The 23,404-nt window shown below is 43.8% G+C and overlaps 1 protein-coding gene across 6 annotated transcripts in view; it reads left to right on the forward strand.

The window, feature by feature from the left end:
• The window catches only part of LOC120980116 (dipeptidase 2-like), a 138,662-nt gene extending 125,111 nt beyond the window's left edge, over nucleotides 1-13,551 (forward strand). For all 6 annotated transcript variants that reach the window (XM_040408991.1, XM_040408994.1, XM_040408990.1 and 3 more), the window contains exons 9-11: nucleotides 6,200-6,275; nucleotides 8,303-8,438; nucleotides 12,124-13,551. In XM_040408991.1, coding sequence (XP_040264925.1) covers nucleotides 6,200-6,275; nucleotides 8,303-8,438; nucleotides 12,124-12,306 — 395 coding nt within the window. In that variant the 3' untranslated portion in view covers nucleotides 12,307-13,551. The remainder of the gene's footprint in view (nucleotides 1-6,199; nucleotides 6,276-8,302; nucleotides 8,439-12,123) is intronic.
• The last annotated feature ends 9,853 nt before the right edge of the window (nucleotides 13,552-23,404 follow it).

Here is a 23,404-nt window from a genome sequence, read left to right on the forward strand (position 1 = left end):
TTAGAGGAACCATGGTGCCTTTGTTGCACCTAATGGCTTATTTGCAGATTATGAAGAATGCTACTATAACTTGAGAACAGAGCAGATAAGAATATTTTACTCGGGTGACCTAATGCTATCTATCTGTGCTCTTGGTTTGAAAGGAATGTCGCTTGTGACAGACACCCTTTAAGATGTGTTTGCCACAAAGTACCGTGAAAAGATAACTCTTCAATGATACACACTAAATTATAAAGATTAATTTAAACAGAGTGGCAAATCCTTGCTCTTAATTTCCACCAGTCTCAATGACTCCCAGGAAAGGGGTCATGGTACAAGGAGGTGGACTTAGGTGCCTTTACTTGGATCTGCAACATACAGGTGGAACGTGCAAAAGTCCATATATTTCAGGAATGCAAATTAATAGGAATTGCATTAATGCAGCTTAAAATTAGAATTTTGTGAAAAGGTTCAATATTCTAGGCTCAAAGTGTCACACTGTAGTCAGCTAATTAATCCCTATCCCCTGAGCAAAGGGTACCTCAAAATTGTGACTTTGGGGTTTCATAAGCTATAAGCCATAATCATCCAAATTATAACAAATAAAGGCTTGAAATATCTCGCTCTGCATGTAATGAGTCTATCTCATGTGTTAGTTTCACCTTTTAAGTTGCATTACTGAAATAAATGAACTTTGCACGATATTCTAATTTTTTTGAGTTTCACCTGTATATGATAGAGAATGAGTCCTGTTGCAGCCAGCATAATACTAGTGTTATAGACTTACCTGACCTTGATCCAGTAGTGTCTGCCCCTCCGCCCACCATCCGCCTCTCCGGTTCTTGCTATGGTGCTAGTAATTTGGAGTGTCGCGGGCAATTGTTGCACGGGGGTGAAAAGTGATGGCGCGTGCGACACATGGCCTTTCCTGTAAGGTGGCTATGCCAATTAGTCAAGCTCTGGCTGGTCAGTCAGTCGACCAGAGATGTAGGTGAGAGATTTAAACCAGGCACTGACACCAATCAGGACCTATGATCGGTATTGTTTCCTTTGTTTGTGTTTCTGTGCCTGAACTCTATACCTGCTAGTTACAATCTATGTGGGTAATTTATTATCAGATATACGATTTTGGCATATATCTCTCGCAAATTTAGTCGCAAAGGTCAATTGCACCATAGTCTGCAACTTTTCCCCCTTATGCCAGGTCTAAAAAAGGCAGCCGGTTATCCTTTTCTACTCTTGTTTTAGGCATAGAAAATGTTAAAAATCTACGCCAGCAAGGGAGCTGGACAGGCGGTGGATACGCCAGCACCGCTACATAACTTAGGCGCAGCCACTGCCAGCGCAAAGGGGTATTAACTAACTATTTGTGAAAAGGAGTGCTTCAGGGTATGTTCACACAGTTAAAAATCTGCCACTTAGGCTACATTCACACGACCGTATGTGTTTTGCGGTCCGCAATTGCGGATTCGTAAAAAAAACAGATGACGTTCTGAATGGCATCAGTTTTTTTTGCGGATCCATTGTAACAATGCCTATCTTAGTCCGCAAAATGGACAAGAATAGGACATGTTCTATTTTTTTGCGGGGCTACGGAACGGACATACGGATGCAGATAGTACACAGTGTGTTATCCAAATTTTTTGCGGACCCATTGAAATGAATGGGTCTGCATCTTATCTGCAAAAAAAAAAACGGAACGGACACAGAAACAAAATACATTTGTGCGAATGTAGCCTTATTCAGCAGCAGAAAAATGGTGTTTTCCACTGCTGAATACACGTTTTAAGCTCTGTCAACAGTTTCCCATTGACTTCAATGTAAAAAATTCAACCATGTGTACATCTTGTAAAGGCTACATGCACACGACCGTGCCGTTTTTGCGGTCCGCTAACCGCGGATCCGCAAAAAACGGAAGCCGCCCGTGTGCCTTCCGCAATTTGCGGAACGGAACAGGCGGCCCATTGTAGAAATGCCTATTCTTGTCCGCAAAATGGACAAGAATAGGACATGCTATATTTTTTTTGCGGGGCCAGGGAACGGTGCAACGGATGTGGACAGCACATCAGTTGTGCAAAAAATGCGGCTCGGATGCGGACCACAAAAGCGGTCGTGTGCATGAGGCCAAAAACTGTATTTTTTTTTCAGTAGCTGATTTGAAAACGCTTGAGAAGTTACGTGACCCTTCTTTGAAGCAGATTTGATTGTGGATTCCATATAATTCAGTAGGGATCTTAACCAAAAATACTGAAAAAAATAAACTGAAAAAAAACACCAATAAATAAAAAATCATTCAGTGTGCCTCTCTCTGCTCTAGCACACCCACTAACTACTGCCACAAAGTATTCTAAGCAACCTCAGTATATAACTTCTGTTCCTCTTACAGATTTGCATGGGGCCGTGATTAGGGTATGTTCACATGGCTAAAATCCACAGCAAAAAACTTAGTAGCTGAAAGCAGGTTGTTTTTGATGGCAGATTTGTAATTTGCTGGTGGTCCTAGAGGAGTTTTTTCCAAGAGTTTTAACAGAGTTTTTGAGTGAGTTTTTCTACCTCTTCATTGACTTCTAAGGAAAGCCACAATCAAATCTGCTTTAACAAGATTCAGCAGGGGGAAGGACTTCCAACCTCCTATTAGGTAGACATTATCTGGCGCAAACACAACCAAAATGTCTATGTCAGGAGAACTTCATTATTGATAAAATGCAGTTTCAGTGTTAATGTACTCCTTTTTTAAGTCTATGGGTATCAGAATGAGGACATGTCAAGATGCTTGGAGGAGGCTTTGGATTCCTAGGAGTGACACCGAAACGTGTTATCATAGGGCATTTTTTTAGTAAAGAAGTTCTCTTGACATAGATGTTTGGGTCGTGTTTGTGTTGTGTCTACCTAATAGGCGCTTGGAAGCCCTTTGCGCTGCTGAATCTTGTTTATCTCAACCTCCTGAGGGTTGGCCCCACAGGAATCTGAACACATTGGCAGCACCGTCCCCCAGTGATCACATTAATGCCCACAGTAGTGATGTGTCTACTCTTGCACAACAGGAGAAGGTGAGTGGTATTCTCTCACCCATTGATCACTTACCAAAGTTATTTAGCCTATGACCACCTGTCTCTGAGTTTTCTTGTTTGCCAAATCTGCCTTAAAGGGAACCTCAAAATCGCATATAAAACCACCAGCATTACCTTATAGTAGCCCCCAGTCTGTTATTAAGGATGTGTTTGATCCAGTAATTTGATGCTCCATACATGACAAAAACGATGTTTTAATCGCCATCAGCTCTACCTCGCCAGTCAGTCTGAAGTCAAGGGGGGCAGAGGCCTCCTCGCTTCAAGTCAAGATAAGCCTGCCCCCTAACCGTCCCCTCTTCTGTGTGAGACTAACGCGATCCCAGGCCGCACTGCAGGGTGTCAACCACACAGAAGAGGGGACAGTTAGGGGGCAGGCTTATCTTGACCTGAAGCAAGGAGGCCACTGCCCCCTTGACTTCAGACTGACCGGCGAGATAGCGCTGATGGTGATTAAAACATAGTTTTTGTCATGTATGGAGCATCAAATAAATTACCAGATCAAACACATAATTAATAGCAGACTGGGCGCTACTATAAGGTAATGCTGGCGGTTTTATATGCGATTTTGAGGTGACAGGTTCCCTTTAAAGAAGTAACATGCCACTTCTCAAACATTTTTTAAATCAGCTACTGAAAAAAAACTTAGTTCTACAAGGTGTGCACATGGTTCTTACACTGAAGTCAATGGGAAACTATTTATGGAGTACTGAATGTGGATTCAGGAGTGGAAAATGCCTGTTTTCCACTGCTGAATCAGTGGTAAATTTTAGCTTTGTGAACATACCCTCTGTAACTTAATGTGAATTCAAAAGATTTGAGAATGAAAAACTTACCCAGGCTAAGGGAATAAATATATATATACGATAACACAAACAAATCACATACAGAATAATAAAAAGTAAATAAACATCACTAGCCTAAATATGGGGTAGGGTTCCACCATGGCTGTCTATCACGTTATAAGACATGACCAACACCCTAGGGTGTACAATAGATAGGGCAAATTAATACTTACATCCTACCTAGGATGAAGTGCCTGGTGGAATCCCAATTAATTGTTAGTGCAGACCACAGTTGCTCCCATCAGCCCCTCCTCCAGTGTGGAGCATGTATGTCTCATGTCTCTGAGATCACTCAAGAATGTGGTCTTATCAGCACAATGGGGGATGGGCACTACATTACAAGGCACATCATTACACAGAATGGTAAGAATTAAAGGAACAGAATTAAAGGGACAGAACCAATCTGTACTTTAAAAAATACCCTTATAATACACTCTCATGTGACATGTGACCAAACTCTGTGTGCAAAGGTGCATCCCATCTTAGTAGAAACTCCTGCAGAGATTGAGATCCGCATGTGTAAGTACCGCCTTGAAAGGTTGTGCCACTTTCTGTAAACTGCAGGATCCTTAAAATACGGATACTGGCCGCATTCAGTCCACTATTTTCTCACTCCCTTCATCAGTAGATTTGCCTATATATTAAAGTAGAAAAATCCACACCGATGTTCTTTTAATCCATTTATTGTAGTACAAAAAGTGCATCGGGAAAATTAGCATTGGGGAAGGTGGCAACCGGCCTACGGCCTTGAGAAGTGTCAGCAGAAGCGACCCGGCCGTAGGCCACCTTCCCCAATGCTAATTTTCTTGATGCAGCATTCACTTTTTGTACTACAATAAATGGATTAAAAAATAGGTGAGTGTCGTGGGTTATTCTACTTTAGTATATGGATATTGTTTTTACTTTGGTACCGCTAAGCACCACCAAGGATCTATAGCTCATTGACCCATTGGTGTCCGGACGACTGATGAGGTAGTGCCGATCGCATATGCTCTTTGTGGTTCAATAGAATTGCCTATTCTTGTCCACAAAATGGACAGGGATAGGACATTTTCTATCATTTGTGTATCGACCATACAGATGTGGACAGCACATGGATGACATCTGTGTGCTGTCCACATCATTTGTGGACCCACAGAAATGAATCGGTGCTCGTGCAATCTGCAAAAAATGCTAATTGTATGCAGGCCAAAACTATGGTCGTGTGCATGAGTCCTTACAGATAACTGCCTGCTGACTTGACATGTGGTCATGCAACACTTCAGGGCCTTTTTTCTCTGGAGTAACATCCAAGTCATGTATTCAGTGGCGATCATGACATATGATCAGATTATAGTTTTTAAATGTTTTTTTTTGCATTTATTTCATTTTTTTCACATTTGTTGTAAGACTCATAGGCTAAGACTCTGATTTGGTGTGTATTCTCCACTCGTGGAAATAAACTGCATGGTACTCTATATCTGTTGTTTTTGAAATCCCTTCAGCCAATGCCTATATATCCTCAGTGCCCTTATTTAGGAAATTTGGGGAAAATGTACTAATATGATTGCGTTTAGACCTTATTATAAAGTGTGCCAAAATTTGGTGTGTTTCTGGTATAGAATGTTGGAGCAAAGTTAGAGAAAAGCGTCTAGCCAAGCACCATGCAATACTTATCGAATGCAAACCCCACCCATGCATTTCTTGCTTAATGCAAACTCTACCCATGCAGTACTCACTTTATCCTTCATATCATCCTTTATGCTCACTTTCAGATTACATACATATAATTGGACACCACCCCCTCATTCAGCCATGCATATGATGTCATTTTGTTCTTCAAATCCCAACAACTCTAGATCAGAATTTTACTTGTGTTTGTAAACATTAGGAGGAATTTATCATCCCTCCTACGCCAGTTTTCTGGTGTAAAAAAGTCACAAACCACCAACTTTTTAACCACCATTATACCTAAATCTAGACACAAGTGGCTTATCTATGCCGTCCTTGCCACGTTCTAAAAAGGGGGCATGTTGGGGTCTAGGTGGGGCCATCAACCCTGACAGATTCATCATCATCTCTGCCTTTTTTCTGGTGTAAATAATGACTAAAATCTAGGCTAGATATGGGCTGGTGTAGATTTCAGTTAGACACTGGTGGCGCAGGGGATATGAAAGACCGGCTTAAAACACAGGTCTTTGATCAATATCCCCCATAAACTTTAATGTTGTGTTAGATGTTTTTTTTATTGAAATAAATTGTAGTGAAAGGTAATGAAAATAAATAAACCTTTCTAATGACTATGTTCATAACTTTTTTCCCCTTTAGACCATTTTCACTACATAAAGACGATAATTGGAGCCGAATATATTGGATTTGGAGGAGATTATGATGGAGTAACAGGGTAGGTCATTCTGTTTAGAACTGATTATTGAAAAGTGTGGCTGTGTCTGTACCATGTGGTGGTCATAGGAACAAGTGCAAGAGACTGAGAAAATTGGGAGAGATCTATCAATGTCACTGTATCAGGAAAGTTACAAAGTCCAATAGGTCGGCATTGCTGGTTAGGTAGTTTGTGGTGCTCGCGTCCTAGGATTGGCATCCCATAAAGCAAGAACAGAAAGGAGCGGCACTCACTGAAGTCGTCTGCAAAACTCTTGTTTATTGTCACATAATCCTATATCCTGTGACGTGTATCAAAAAGCTGTTTGACAAAGACACCTGCGAGTGTCGAAACGCATCACAGGATGTAGGATTATGTGACAATAAACAAGAGTTTTGCAGACGACTTCAGTGAGTGCCGGTCCTTTCTGTTCTGTCTTGTATCAGGAAAGTGTCTTGATTTGCCCCAGAATTTGTGTTGCATACTTGGCACTTATTGACAAAAATAAATAATGCACCAAGAAGGAATTGTAGGAATGAAACATCCTCTGCGTAACTGTAATGATAATATATGTAAGTGATTAAAATATTAGTGGGAAAGAAGTTTATTGGGAAAAAAGGCCTCTAGCCTGGATACAAGATGAGGTACGGCCTCTAGCTTGGATACAAGATGTGATACGTCCTTAAGCCTGGATAAAAGATGAGATACGGCCTCTAGCCTGGATACAAGATGAGATATGGCCTCTAGCCTGGATACAAGATGTGATACAGCCTCTAGCCTGGATACAAGATAAGATACGGCCTCTAGTCTGGATACAAGAGGTGATACAGCCTCTAGCCTGGATACAAGATGAGATACGACCTCTAGCCTGGATACAAGATGAGATATGGCCTCTAGCCTGGATACAAGATGAGATACGGCCTCTAGCCTGGATACAAGATGTGATATGGCCTCTAGCCTGGATACAAGATGAGATACGGCCTCTAGCCTGGATACAAGTTGAGGTACGGCCACTAGCCTGAATACAAGATGAGGTACGGCCACTAGCCTGGATACAAGATGAGGTACGGCCTCTAGCCTAGATACAAGAGGAGGTAAGGCCTCTAGCTTGGATACAAGATATGATATGTCCTTAAGCCTGGATAAAAGATGAGATACGGCCTCTAGCCTGGATACAAGATGAGATATGGCCTCTAGCCTGGATACAAGATGTGATACAGCCTCTAGCCTGGATACAAGATAAGATACGGCCTCTAGCCTGGATACAAGAGGTGATATTGCCTCTAGCCTGGATACAAGATGAGATACGGCCTCTAGCCTGGATACAAGATGAGATACGGCCTCTAGCCTGGATACAACATGAGATACGGCCTCTAGCCTGGATACAAGATGTGAAATGGCCTCTAGCCTGGATACAAGATGAGATACAGTTGAACATGGAGGCATACAGGTTCTGTATGGCATCCTGCAGCATATTTGCCCACAGTTGTTGTAGCACTCATAGGTTGCTGAAGCTGGTGTCCCAGCTGGCCCCAAAAATGCTCAATTGATGATAAATATGGCAACTGTGCAGGCCAAAGAAGTGCTGCAATCTGTCAAAGTCTGTACTATACCGCTGGCATTATCACTGTGGGAGTGCCACAGTCCTGTAGTGACGGAGCCAACTGCGCACATTCAGTATATATATTGAGGTTGATGCATGCCGTATGTGCTGTGGCGTACAGGCCCAGGTAGACCGTGGAGAGGCGAGATCCCCAGCAGAGGGCATCAGTGACGCTGCAGGAGTTATTGGGCTCATTGAATAAGTGACGCTGCAGGCGGGATTGGGCTCATTGAATAGGTGGGATTGAGCTCTTTGGAAGGTTGAAAATTCCCTTTGTGGCTCATTTGCATATAGAACTTGCAATTTTGGTATCCTTCTTGCAATCACAAATGCACAGAAGAATACCAAAGGTTTTAAACCATGTTTAAGTAACAAAACCAGCAACTTTTTATACAGGTGAACTATTGCTGACAGATTCCCTTTAACATATATTTAACATTCATAGTTTTCCTGAAGGCCTGGAGGATGTATCAAAATATCCACTGCTGGTTGAGGAACTGCTGAGACGTGGGTGGCAAGATTCAGAAATTAAAGCTATTTTAAGGGAAAATTTCTTGAGAGTTTTTGGCAAGGTCGAGCAAGTAAGTGACAAAGTAGTTCCATTACTCCTGAATGAAAAATATGTGCAAGAAAGGAAAAGTGGGGTTTTTTGTATTATTTTTATGCATTGCGATTAGAGATGAGCGAATTTCCAGAAATGTATTTCTATTCCAATTTGAATAAATTTAAAGGCGTTATCCGAGGCTGGAAATGCCCCCCATACCCCCGGGCCCCTCACACTGATTCTACTTACCTGGCTCCCCGTGCCGCTCCTGGTCCCCACACGGCCGCTGCTGCTACTCCCCGTGCGTAGATGAAAACATCCGGTGTCGGGGAAGGGGGGGGGGGGTTTCGGGCAGGCAGCGACGGGGGCGAGCTAGGAAGGCTTGTCTCTGTCACCGCAGCGATGCTTATGATGTTTATTTTTTAAATGGTTTATGTATTTTTATTTTGGGGAAAGGGGACAATTTTGAATTTTTTTTTCTCTTTATATTTTTAAAAACTTTTTTCTTTTTTTACACATTTTAATACTTCCTCTAGGTATCTTGAACAAGCAAACATAGGATTGCTTCTCTCATAGATTCCAAAGCATCAGCATTAGAAACACACTATGGGGGAGATTTATCAAACTGGTGTAATGTAAAACTGGCTTGGTTGCCCATAGCAACCAATCAGATTCCACCTTTCACAGATCTTTTGGAAATTGAGAACATTATCAATGCACAGCGACAAAGGACCTGAAATAAATACACAGATGACATTGTGGTTAGCAATTAAAGAGAGTAGTAGGGTATAGGAATGGTAATACCACTCTCGGGTATTACATAAGTGAGCAGGTTTAATTATGGTCTGTTGTATATTGATAAGGTAAGATACTCTTACCACTGTCCTACTATACCTCTGTTCTTGCCTGTACTTAGGCTAGGTTTTAAATTTAAAATAAGTTTTTTTTGTTCCTCTAAGGCCTCATGCACACGAACGTTTTTTTTCACGGTCCGCAAAAACAGGGTCCGTAGGTCCGTGATCCGTGACCGTTTTTTCGTCCGTGGGTCTTCCTTGATTTTTGGCGGATCCACGGTCATGAAAAAAAAGTCATTTTGGTGTCCGCCTGGCCGTGCGGAGCCAAACGGATCCGTCCTGAATTACAATGCAAGTCAATGGGGACGGATCCGTTTGACGTTGACACAATATGGTGCCATTTCAAACGGATCCGTCCCCATTGACTTTCAATGTAAAGTCCGGAGTCCCTTTTATACCATCAGATCGGAGTTTTCTCCAATCCGATGGTATATTTTAACTTGAAGCGTCCCCATCACCATGGGAACGCCTCTATGTTAGAATATACTGTCGGATATGAGTTAGATCGTGAAACCTCATTTCCGACAGTATATTCTAACACAGAGGCGTTCCCATGGTGATGGGGACGCTTCTAGTTAGAATATACTACAAACTGTGTACATGACTGCCCCCTGCTGCCTAGCAGCATCCGATCTCTTACAGGGGGCCGTGATCAGCACAATTAACCCCTCAGGTGCCGCACCTGAAGGGGTTAATTGTACTATCATATCCCCCTGTAAGAGATCAGGGCTGCCAGGCAGCAGGGGGCAGACCCCCCCCCCCCCCCCCCTCCCCAGTTTGAATATCATTGGTGGCCAGTGCGGCCCCCCCCCCCTTCCTCCATTGTAATAAATCGTTGGTGGCACAGTGTGCGCCCCCCCCCCTTCCTCCCTCTATTGTAATAATTCGTTGGTGGCACAGTGTGGCCCCCCCCCCCCCGCCCCCTTCCTCCCTCTATTGTAATAAATCGTTGGTGGCAATCATTGGCCCCCCTCCCTCTATAGCATTAACAACATTGGTGGCCAGTGTGCGGCCTCCCATCTTGCGCCCCCCCCCCCCCCCCCGATCATTGGTGGCAGCGGGTTACTAGCAATAGTACAAGATTCATACTTACCTGGGAGCTGTGATGTTCGTGTCCGGCCGGGAGCTCCTCCTACTGGTAAGTGACGGTTCATTTAGCAATGCGCCGCACAGACCTGTCACTGTCACTTACCAGTAGGTGGAGCTCCCGGCCGGACACGAACATCGCAGCAGCAGGTAAGTATTAATCTTCTACTATTGTACTATTGCTAAGTAACCATGGCAACGAGGACTGTAGTAGCGTCCTGGTTGCCATGGTTACCGATCGGAGCCCCAGCGATTAAACTGGGACTCCGATCAGAACTCCGCTGCCACCAATGATGATGGGGGGGAGGGGGGGGGGAGATGGGAGGCTGCACACTGGCCACCAACGTTATTAATGCTATAGAGGGGGGGGGGGGGGGGGGGGGGGGGCGCACACTGTGCCACCAACGATTTATTACAATAGAGGGAGGAAGGGGGGGGGGGCGCACACTGTGCCACCAACGAATTATTACAATAGAGGGAGGGGGGGGGTGCCGCACTGGCCACCAATGATATTCAAACTGGGGAGGGGGGGGGGTCTGCCCCCTGCTGCCTGGCAGCCCTGATCTCTTACAGGGGGATATGATAGTACAATTAACCCTTTCAGGTGCCGCACCTGAAGGGGTTAATTGTGCTGATCACGGCCCCCTGTAAGAGATCGGGTGCTGCCAGGCAGCAGGGGGCAGTCTTGTACACAGTTTGTAGTGTATTCTAACTAGAAGCGTCCCCATCACCATGGGAACGCTTCTGTGTTAGAATATACTGTCGGTTCTGAGTTTTCACGAAGTGAAAACTCAGCTTTGAAAAAGCTTTATGCAGACGGATCTTCGGATCCGTCTGTATAAAAACTAACCTACGGCCACGGATCACGGACACGGATGCCAATCTTGTGTGCATCCGTGTTCTTTCACGGACCCATTGACTTGAATGGGTCCGTGAACCGTTGGCCGTGAAAAAAATAGGACAGGTCATATTTTTTTCACGGCCAGGAAACACGGATCACGGATGCGGCTGCAAAACGGTGCATTTTCCGATTTTTCCACGGACCCATTGAAAGTCAATGGGTCCGCGAAAAAAAACGGAAAACGGCACAACGGCCACGGGTGCACACAACGGTCGTGTGCATGAGGCCTAATAGTAGTATAGCAAGGCTACAGCATTTTTCTTTCATTTTTTTTCATCTCTGCATTTCAAAAATCATAACATTTTTATTTTTCCAGCTCCCGACACCCCTACTGATCAGAACAGCTTCCCCTTGAAAGTTTCCTGTGTGTTGTCTCCCAGGCAGTGCAGAGTAATTATAACTGCTCGTTCCGGTCTCATTCGGAAGGACAGGTCATCAATATTAAGCCACTGCGCAACCCCTTTATATTTTTAAAAACTTAACTGGCTTTTTATTTTATTTTTTTACATTTTTTAAGTCCCCATAGGGAAGTTGAACATTCGATCTTTTGATCCTTTGTACTATACACTGTACTAGACACAGCAGAATGTAACAGAGATTGGAACATGGCCTAGGCCTGGAGGCCATCAACTCCACTAAAAAAGGATAATTGAAAATAAACTGTTGGTCCAAAAATTTCCAAAATATTAAATTATCACCTTATTCATGTTGCACAGTAAATGCCGTAAAAAAAATTCCAAATGCAAGAATTATAAATATTTTGGTCAACTTGCTTCCCAAATAAATTCAGTAGAAGGTTATCAAAATTCATACATACCCTAAAATGGTATAAATCAGGCCTTTTATATATTTGTGTCTTCTTTTTTCTTCCAAATGTGCAGGTTAGAGATGAGATGCTGAACGTGAGACCTTCAGAAGCAGAGATTTCAGAGGATAAGCTGAACTACTCTTGCCGTTTAGATCTGCGGAAAATTCAAAGTATAAATGCATCCGGCATTCAAGAAATCAGCGCTGCTTTCACTCTAGCAACATGTATATTGTCCTGTATATATGTATTTTGGTAACTGTGTTATTCATTGATGATATTTGTTCTTTAAAAAAAAAAGCAGGTGCAAGTGCAGAGACCCCCTCTGTGCAGTACCTCAGAGCAGGGGTATCTGCACAAGTCTTAAGCAAAAATATTCTTCAGGTCTGCATATATAGTAGACTATATCTATTTCTAGCTAAGGTACTAAGGTAAGAGAAGGGCTCTATTACATTGCACAGTGTTCGGAAAGGACTAGTGCTGATCGGCGATAAACGCGTTGATCGGCGCTTGGTTGCATCGTCTACTACACAGGCTGATGCAAAATGAATGGGGGAGGCAAGATTGCTACCACGTTCATTCCTCCCTCAGTCAGTTCTATTATCAGCAGCACATCCCTGATTACACAAGGAGATGTGCTGCCGATATTCCTGCATCTTCTATTCTTATGAAAGATGTAAATCGTCCGACAAACTTTTTTATGGGCGGCATCAGTATATAGGACAATTATTGGGAATGAGTGTTTCTGTGAATGCTCATTCCCAATAATTGGCATAAAAATTGTACAGTCTCATAGGCGCATAAGTTGCAGATAGACTGCAGGGTCAGTTGTAGGCTATAATGTTATAGACAAAGCCCTGTTTACACAAAACTAGGATATATCGATTTTTTAATTATGACTACTTAGAAATGTGCTTCATTTTGCTTGAGAGGCGCTGCAGCAGAGGTTGGAATAGCGCCTCTAGCCTTTGCATCCTAATTATTTCCTTTGCTTTGGATTGTAAGTAAAGGGTTGTCTCATCTTAGACATTGGCATATCACTTGGATGTGCCACAAATGTCAGAGCCGCCTTCCATTCATTTCTATTGCACTGCTGAAAATAGCCGAGCACTATGTGTGGTCTCCACATTTTTTGTGGACCCTTAGAAATGAATGGGTACAAGTGCAATCTGCAAAAAATGGGGATGGGACGCAGACCCAAAATCCAGTCATGTGTATGAGCCCTAACAAGTATTGGTCATTGAACCCAAAAGAGAAAAACACCGTGAACAGTGCGACTTTATTATATGTACAATTATTCACTTGTCAGACAAGGTAACAATGACTTAAGATTTTTCTTCCTTTTTTCATTGTCGCCTTCCAAGGACTATAACTTTTTTCCATCTATGTAGCTGTAAGGGGGCTTAAATTTTTGCGGGACAATTTGTAGTTTTTAATGGTGCCATTTTGGGGTACATGTGACCTTCTGATTAACTTTTATTAACTCTTTCTGGGAGGGAGATGGGAAAAAACAGCAATACTGCAACTGAGTTTTTACATTATAAATTTTGCGGCGTTCATTCTTCGGCATAAATAACATAATATTTTTATTCTCTGGGTCAGTACGATTACAGCGATACCAAATACATATAGTTTTTTTTTTACGTTTTCCTACTTTTGTTCAATAAAAGCCACATCCCAAGACCCATAACTTTTTTATTTTTCTTTCTATGGAGTTGTGTGAAGGCTTAAAGGATAACTGTCATATATATATATTTTTTGGAGTATTGGATTGTGGTGATTAATATCTCCTTGGTCGCCCTATTTAAACTTTTCACTGTGTACTCAATTACCCCTTAATTCCACAGTTTTGTTCCCTGTACTGCCTATTTTTACCTGTGCTTAAAATCAGGTTGCTATGCAGGGTCCGTCTATCTGTTGAAGGATGGAGGACGCAGAAGCACGCAGCCTGCAAGGTCAGACAGCCAGGGACTGTAAATAACTGATTAAAGCCAGGTCCTCCCCAGCAGCTGATAACAGTGCCTGGGCTTTGTGCACTTCTCCCTGTCCCTGCGCTTGGCAGACGCTCCCTCACTCAGCAGAGCTGGAGAATGCAGAGTTGGAGCAGCGCAGACCAGGGAAGGGAGATCTGCCGTCTGCTCAGTGTATAAATGAAAGCAACATGTGGTAAGAGGACCCCTTTGTGCTGCAGGAGATTAACCCTTTAGGGGGAGGGCTCTGGTTACTGACACTTTTGGGGGGCTATTGTTACTGGCTAGTGAGGGCAGGTGGGATTAGCCTCAGGGTGAGGGCAGTGGCGGCCATCTTAACTGAATAGTGAAATCGCAGTTTTATGCAGACTGGTTGCTAAGGGCTGAATCTTATTAAATATGGGGTAAAGTCAGTCTAATAGTAACTGATTCTGGAATATCATGTTATTAGTAACTACATATATGAAAATTGAAATTAGGGTCTAAATGTGACAGTTATCCTTTAATTTTGTAAGACGACTTATAGTTTTCATTGGTATTATTTTGGGGTAAATAACACTTTTTGATCGCTTGTTATGAAGTTTTTTTGGTGGAGACTAAGAATAAATTAGCAATTCCTGAATTATTATAATTTTTTATGACATTCACCGTAGAGGTTAATTTACATGATATTTGTGTAGTGCAGGTCGTTACAGATACGGCGATACCCGGATCGGCACTCCTGCTGATCAAATTCTGTCTTAAACAAAACCAGCTAATAGTTGGTATACCTGTTTGAGGTTGGCATGCAGACGTCTCTGGGGATCATTCTACATGGCGGTTTTGTCGTATTTTGTAGTGATTTTCAACCAATCTGTGATCTAAAATATTACACAGTTTTTTTTTTATATATATTTTTTAATTGATGCATCATCAGGTAAAAAAGATTCCATACGTTTTCAGAATCATATATAAAGATACAGGATACATTTTGTTTTTAAGTATAAAAATAATTGAATACATGACATATTCAAAATAAAGAACAATATTCCCACCCTCCCTATCCCTTCAAAACTTCCCAAAAGGATATCTGCTCAAGTTCCTCCCTCCCCAATTTTTGAATCGTATATAAATAACATTACGATGAAGATACCATTGGACAAGAACTCAAAGTCCTCATTTCTAATTTTCCCAAGTTCCCTTTCAACACAGCCTTGGAGTACCATTCTGTATATTGGAAAGCTGACATGAGCCTATTGATGTCTGTCCGTGTAACATGTTTTTCAATAAAGGTCTTTCATTCACGAAAGAAGCCTTTTGTTTTTTTTCCTTCTGGAGTTCCGTATCTAGTTTATCAATGCATAAAGTGAGACATCTGGGATATTAAATCCTGTAGTTGTGGGATATTTGGTTTTAGCCAGTTATTTAGAAGGCCACGGAGAGACACCAATAAAGACACATCTATTATCAGTTTTGGTTTAGATGACTCATCAAATATATGGAACAATATTGTTTCCGGATTGTGATTTAATGTGTCTCCCCATGTATCTTTGATCCATTTGATGACTGTTTTCCAGAATGTCTGGATATGGACACAAGACCATACGCAATGTGTCAAATCTGCCTTATCTGACCCACATTTTGGACATGTTTTAAGGTATTCTGTCGCTCTCGACTTTCTCGAGAAATTGAATGCATAAATTGCTGTGTATAAGGCGAAAATGTGATTCCCTCCACTTTTCACACGGCACTGCTTTACATACTCTCATCCAGCCCTGCAATACGTCATCAACTGGTAATGTAACTTGTAGTTTTTCCCCCCATTTTTTAAACAGATTTGCTTCTGTTTTTTTGTCTCCTGTATCCCTAAGACATGATATATGTGAGAGATAGAGTATTTGAAATCCCTATGAATTAGTGAAAATGCCAATGATTAAGTTTTGCACTCACTAGATACATCTAGTAATCTTTGCATGCAAAAGTGAGTGATTTGTTGATATGCCAGAGACTGGGTCTCCCTCAAATTATATTTAGTGCAGATTTCCAGAAACATGAGATATCTGTTTTCAGAAACCTGCAATAGATCAATGAAGGTATTCACCCCTTGAAGTCTCCACGCTGTGAACATCTTATTTTGTATTCCCTGAGGGAACTCTGGGTATCGCCATAATTCCATATCTCTTGAGATTAAGAATGGCCTCTTTGCTAGTTTGCCCACTTCCTTCTAGGTCGCTATCGTGTCTCTCACAACGAGTAATTGTTTTAGGTGAAGTGGTAGTGCCTGTCTCCTGGAATGCAATAGGTTTATTAATGGCCACTTGTTGGACAGTTGTTGTTCTAGGAGGTAATTTGAGTAGTATTGGGTCCTGTGTACCCAGTCCATACAGTGTCTGAAGAGGCAAGCAAGATTGTAAAGTCGCAGATTTGGTATATTAAGACCTCCACGATGTCTGGGTAACATTAGTTTAGATAAGGCTATACTTGGTTTCCTACCTGACCAGAGAAATGACGTGAAAATGGATTGAAGATCTCTTATGTCTGAATGTTTTAAAAGTAGTGGTAATGTCTGAAGGGGATAAAGAAGTTTTGGGAAACAAATCATCTTTAAAAGATGACTCCTGCCCATTATAGATAGTGGTAAAGTCTTCCATCTCTCCAGATCTTTTTTAATGTATATAGTTTAACTTATACAGCGTTTCTGGTGTTTTCCCTATTTTAATCCCTAAATACTTAATATATGTGTCAGATATCGTGATTTGGTGACAGGATTCTGGTAGTTTGGATTTGAATGCAGAAGTGCTCAGCGGCAATAACATACACTTGTCAAGGTTTATTCTAAAGCCAGTGGCGTCTCTAGCTTTCAAATTTTGGGGGGGGGGGGGGGGCCCCCGGGGGGCAAGGACAAAAGTAGGGGGGGGGGGCAGCTATAACAATGATACATTTACACAAGTACGCTTAGAAATGCTGCGATACTTTACCCAATACCTAAAACTGCAACAGGGAAGAAAAGTCCTGCTGTCTGTGGATGACACTTTTATAGAGAGGGGGATCTGTGGATGACACTTCTATGGGGGGATCCACCCCATGACAGTGTCATGCCCATTTCCCCCTCCATAACAGTGTCATCCACAGATCTCCCTCCTCGCCTCTCACAGGAGTGTACATTTGACATTTCTAAACTGTAATCCATATCCTGCAGTAACTTTAAATCAGGATTAAGCGGCCGCTCATCTCTATTAGTACCTTAACCTTACACCACTCGGCTAGCTTTGGTAACAGGGCCAGGCTACAGCCTACAGGTACTGCCTGTTAGTTGTTATCGAGCGAGTGCTGATTTCTGCAGGTCAGAGCATACGGATTACAGTTTAGAAGAAATGTACACTCCTGTGAGCGGTCCAGACCAGTGGCGGATCAAGAGCCTGGTCTCGGGAGGGGCACTTCCAGATTATTTTCTGTCCGCCGCCACAGAACAAGGGTGCTTATAGAACAGACTACACAGTGTAGAGGTATACTGTACATTGTGGGGCACAGTATAGAGGTATACTTTATATTGTGTGGCACAGTGTAGAGGTATACTGTATATTGTGTGGCACAGTGTAGAGGTATACTGTACATTGTGGGGCACAGTGTAGAGGTATACTGTATAATGTGTGGCACAGTGTAGCGGTATACTGTATATTGTGTGGCACAGTGTATGCTATATGTCTATAACATAAACATATTTCACATGAAAACTTACTGTTACTTGGCTTGGCCCTTGGGGATCTCGGACACAACTTCAACACTTGGCTGGGGGGCTCGGTGGAGCTGATGTTGTGTTTTATTCTAATGAGAGAGATTTCATAATAAGGATTTGGAGAAGGGGCTGAGGGATAGCAGAGCAGGGAGAGGCTGGTGCTGCTACTAGGGGGTCATACCATGGGGGAGTAATAAAGCCCACCATAATGCCCCCCAGTAGAAATAATTCTCCTTATAATGTGACAATGCAAAAAATACCCCCTTATGCCCCCAGTTGAGCTAATGTCCCCCATAATGTGCCAGTATAAAATACCCCTATATAGGGCCCCAGTAAATGCCCCCATAGTGCTCCTCTCCCCCTTCCTCCTAGTGCCCCCCATAATGTACCAGTATAAAATGCCCCATATATCGTGCCCCAGTAGATGCCCTCAGTGTCCCCCATAATTTGCAAGTATAAAATACCCCTTCTTAGTGCCCCCCGTAGATGACTCCATAGTACTCTTCTCCCCCCTTCCCCATAGTACCCACCATAATGTGTCCCAGTATAAAATGCTACTGTACAGAGCCCCCCATATAAAATACCCCTTCTTTGTGGCCTCAGTAGATGCCCCTATAGTGCCCACCAATAATGTACCAGTAATAAGTGCCCTCAATAACGTGCCACTGCCAGTAATAAGTGCCCACCATCACATGCCAGTAACAAGAGTCCCCCAATGTGCCAGTAATAAGTGCCCCCATCACGTGCCAGTAACAAGAGCCCCCCAATGTGCCAGTAATAAGCCCCCATCACGTGCCAGTAATAAGCCCCCATCACGTGCCAGTAATAAGCCCCCCATCACGTGCCAGTAATAAGCCCCCATCACGTGCCAGTAATAAGCCCCCATCACGTGCCAGTAATAAGCCCCCATCACGTGCCAGTAATAAGCCCCCATCACGTGCCAGCAATAAGCCCCCCCCATCACGTGCCAGCAATAAGCCCCCCCATCACGTGCCAGTAATAAGCCCCCCCATTACGTGCCAGTAATAAGCCCCCCATTACGTGCCAGTAATAAGCCCCCCATTACGTGCCAGTAATAAGCCCCCATTACGTGCCCGTAATAAGCCCCCATTACGTGCCCGTAATAAGCCCCCATTACGTGCCAGTAATAAGCCCCCCATTACGTGCCCGTAATAAGCCCCCCATTACGTGCCAGTAATAAGCCTCCCATTACGTGCCAGTAATAAGCCCCCCCATTACGTGCCAGTAATAAGCCCCCCCCATTACGTGCCAGTAATAAGCCCCCCCATTACGTGCCAGTAATAAGCCCCCCATTACCTGCCAGTAATAAGCCCCCCCATTACGTGCCAGTAATAAGCCCCCCCATTACGTGCCAGTAATAAGCCCCCCCATTACGTGCCAGTAATAAGCCCCCCATTACGTGCCAGTAATAAGCCCCCCCATTACGTGCCAGTAATAAGCCCCCCCATTACGTGCCAGTAATAAGCCCCCCATTACGTGCCAGTAATAAGCCCCCCATTACGTGCCCGTAATAAGCCCCCATTACGTGCCAGTAATAAGCCCCCCATAATGTGCCAGTAATAAGCCCCCCCATCATGTGCCAGTATTAAGCCCCCCCATCATGTGCCAGTATTAAGCCCCCCCATCATGTGCCAGTATTAAGCCCCCCCCATCATGTGCCAGTATTAAGCCCCCCCATCATGTGCCAGTATTGTAATAAGCCCCCCAATGTGGCAGTAACACTATTGTAATAAAATAAAATAATTATACTTACCTCAGTGTCAGCGATGCGATGCAGGCCTCTTCCGGCCTGTGTCCCGCGCTGTATGGCTCAGGCGGCGCGATGACGTCATCGCGCCGCCTGCGCCGGCCTCTGATAGGCTGCAGGCACTAGGCCGGCAGCCTATCAGAGGAAGGGGAAGGGACACGCCTCTCCCTCCCCTGCACCGCCGCAGCACGGGCAGATTACTATGGAGATGAGCGCAAAGGAAGCGCTCATCTCCCTGTGCCCTGGGGCTCACTTGGGGGGGGCATTTTAGTTGGGGGGGCACAGCATGATGTAGGGGGGAGACGCCACTTTCTAAAGCCAGATACTGGGCCAAAAGCATTCAAGAGCTGTAGCACCTTTTCTAGATCTTCCACCGAATCCGCTAAAAAGAGGAGAAGATCATCAGCAAAGAGTGATGTTCTTACCTCCTGGTTGCCTATCTTGATGCCACAGAAGATATCCCTCTCCTGCAGAAGTCGTATAAGTGCTTCTAAAGCCAGGTTGAGCAAAAGTGGCGAGAGGGGACATCCCTGACATGTTCCTTTAGCCAATGTGAGGGGTGTTGATAAAAATTCAGGAATCGAAATTCTAGCTTTGGGGGCGCTATACAGTGCAGATATAAAAACTCTGAAGGGGCCAAAAATTTGCATCCGATCTAATACTTTCTCCAACCAATCCCATCTAACATTATCAAATGCCTTCTCCACATCAAAGGCCACCAGTGAGGGTGCTATAAAATTACCAATTTTCCAGTGAACTGCATCAAGTACAGTCAATACTTTACGGATATTTGATACCGCAGATCTGCCCTTGATGAATCCCGACTGGGAGGGAGACACTAAATTGGGCATAATGGAAGATAGCCTATCAGCCATTATTTTTGCTACCAGTTTTAGATAGACATTGATCAGTGAGATGGGACGGTAAGAGGAAGGTTGCAGTATGTCTTCCCCAGATTTAGGAATCAGTTTGATATAGGCTACATTGTCCATCGAGGACAGAGGTGTTCCTGTTAGGAGGCCATTAAAGACTTTCGTGAGAGGTTCTGCTTTTTCCCCTACCAGGAGTTTGTAGAATTCGCTTGTATACCTATCTGGGCCTGGGGCTTTATGTAAGTTCAAATTCTTTATGGCACTGATCGTTTCTGACTCCGTGATCGGGGTATTTAAACTCTCTAGTTCAGCTTGTGAAGGAGATGGAAGAGAGGTACACTTTAGAAAGAACTCTGACATAGGGTCTCCCGGGCCCGGGTCGCTATATAGCGTGGCAAAAAAGTCTCGCAATACAGATACTATTTTCTCTGGGTTTCTGTGTATTCCTCCCTGGGAGTCTGCTATGCTTGTTATGTTAGGATTCATGAGTCGCCATACATCTGTCAGAGCCGTGTCAATTGAAAACGGGGCTAGAACCCTTTCCCCTGTATGAGGCCGGTTTGCATGTAGGCGTGAGCTCTTCCTATCTTCATTCAAGGCAACCACAGTGTTAAAGTCTCCCCCCACTATCTTGTTCGTTGAGGTGTCTCCAGCTATTAAGACCGCTAGTTCTGCGAAAAAGTATCTATTGTCACCATTGGGTCCATAGACGTTATACAGTGTGATTTCACCCGCACCTGTCATTATGCGCAAGGAGCACCATCTTCCATTTTCATTTGCCCAATCTAAAATATTGTAAGCTAGGTTTTTATGTAATAATATCATTACCCCCGCTTTGCGGTGCACCGCAGTTGAACCCAATGCTTTCCCCACCCACGATTTCTCCATTCTGACAAAGTCCTCCTTTTGCAAGTGAGTTTCCTGTAAGAGGGCTATGTCAGCACGGAGGTGTTTTAAGTGCCTGAGGACCTTATTGCGCTTCTGAGGGGAGCGCAAACCTTTAGTATTCCAGGATACTATCTTCATAGTGGTTTTCCCTGAACTGATACCTAATTGTAAAGGCGAGTATTGGCAGACATCCAAATAATAACTGCAAGAACAAATTCCTCTGAGACTGAAATCTCAACATTATCAAACAATAAAAACAATATAAAGTTAACAATTGAGCTCTAGGCACTTCAGATAGCTCTAGTGACCATAATTGAGCTCTATGTGACTTCACTTTTTTCCGCATGTAAAGGAGAGTAATAGTAGAACAAAATTCACTGCTCTCCCCAGCTGCCTCAGATGCAGTGATAGAGTGGAACAGATTACCGCCATTACAGTATATCATAACATTGAATTAGACTCACCATCTAGGTCTGGGAAGCCAGGGCCCCGGGGAGTTAAAGAAGTATGTTATTCTGCTTATTAAACCGTCATCCCCTGCAGGAGCAATATCGCCCCTAGCCTCCCAGGTCCAGACGGCAACATCCACATTATGCAAATATTCACTGCTTGCAGTCCAAGGTGTTATCCGGACTCGTGCAGGAGGTTTTCTTAATTTTCAGTCCTGGAATTTCAACGGACCCCGTTCTGCAGTCCTGAACTATCTGGATCCCCGGAGGGTTCTTCTTGTGTCCCTGGTGATACAGGTTTTCCCGCGTTTCCTCTGTCTCTCGGGCTACGGTTTTGTGGCGATCCTCCTGGCCTCTGTGGTGATAGGTTGCCTTCAAGTGTTCCAGACGCTTCCTCTGGAGAATGGTACAATGACGATGAGTCATCTGAGTGAAAAACTCTGAGGGATGCCGGATAGATCAAGGCAAATCTGATGTTTCTGCGATGTAGCTGTGTGCAGATTGGTGAAAAGGCTTTTTGCCTCTTGGTAACCTCCGCAGAGTAGTCCCCAAAGATTAGTATTTTTGTCCCTCTTAGCGTGACAGGACCTTTGCGTGCTTTGAAGGCTCTGAAAATAGCTTCTTTGTCAGTATAGTCCAGGAACCTCATTATGACCTGTCTAGGTCTGTCTGTCTGACGGTTATCGCCACGACGTTTAGGTCCCACTCTGTGCGCGCGCTCAACTTTGCAATGGCGCGAAATCCCTAATGCATAGGGTAGCTCTTGTTCGCAAATGCTCAGCAGATCTCCTGTTTGTATCGATTCTTGTAGACTGACTAGTCTCAGGTTGTTACGCCTGGATCGGTTCTCTAAATCTTCCAGCCTGTCCCATAGTCGCTTGTTTTCGGATAGGACACTCTGCATTTTGTATAAGATAGATTCCGTGGTGTCCTCCACCACCTGTATCCGAGATTCTGCTATCTCCAATCGGGAGTCATGCTGCTGCACTGTTTCTTGCAGCTGCTGCATAACGTTTGTGACAGAGGATGCCAAAGTCTCCCGGAGGTCCGGGGCTAAGTGTGCGGCTACTTCTACCGCCAATGCTTTATAATCAATATAGTTGACCAGGGAGTTTGGTTTAGGGTTTTGTATCCCCATTGTGTCTGCTACTTGTTCTGACGGGTCTAGAGACAGTGCACTCTCCGTCGTCCCTGGATTTGGCGCCATGTTGGAAGGCATAGTGTCCTCCTGCAGCAGTGATGATATCACTCTGCTCTTGAGTTTTTTGCCCATGCTAACGAGGTACCGGTCCATACACCGCTCCCGATTCAGCTATTCCCCCTTACTTATCCGGAGGAGAGTAGGAGAGTATGCACGGGCAATGTGTCACGCTAAGTGCTTGGCAGCCAAGAAGCTCGCTCTCTGTGTGTCTTTACATGTCGGCCTCGGAACCGGAAGTCCCAAATATTAAACAGTTAAAGTAGTTCATTATAGCCTTCACTCTAAGTTCCAAATTAAAGAAGAAATCTAGTATACCGGAAAGAATCAATAGAGACATATGTAGATTCAAACGTCTCAGGGAAGTTCTCTGCCCCGGATGGCCCTAGAAAAGCATTTAACAAATTAGAGATACATACATTATTGTGGCTTCCTTTATGTAAGGAGCCAATTAGCCAATCATTGTATAGTATCATTTAAACATTCTTTAGACTAAA

Source organism: Bufo bufo, chromosome 10 (assembly GCF_905171765.1).
Source record: "Bufo bufo chromosome 10, aBufBuf1.1, whole genome shotgun sequence".
Classification (NCBI taxonomy): Eukaryota; Metazoa; Chordata; class Amphibia; order Anura; family Bufonidae; genus Bufo; species Bufo bufo.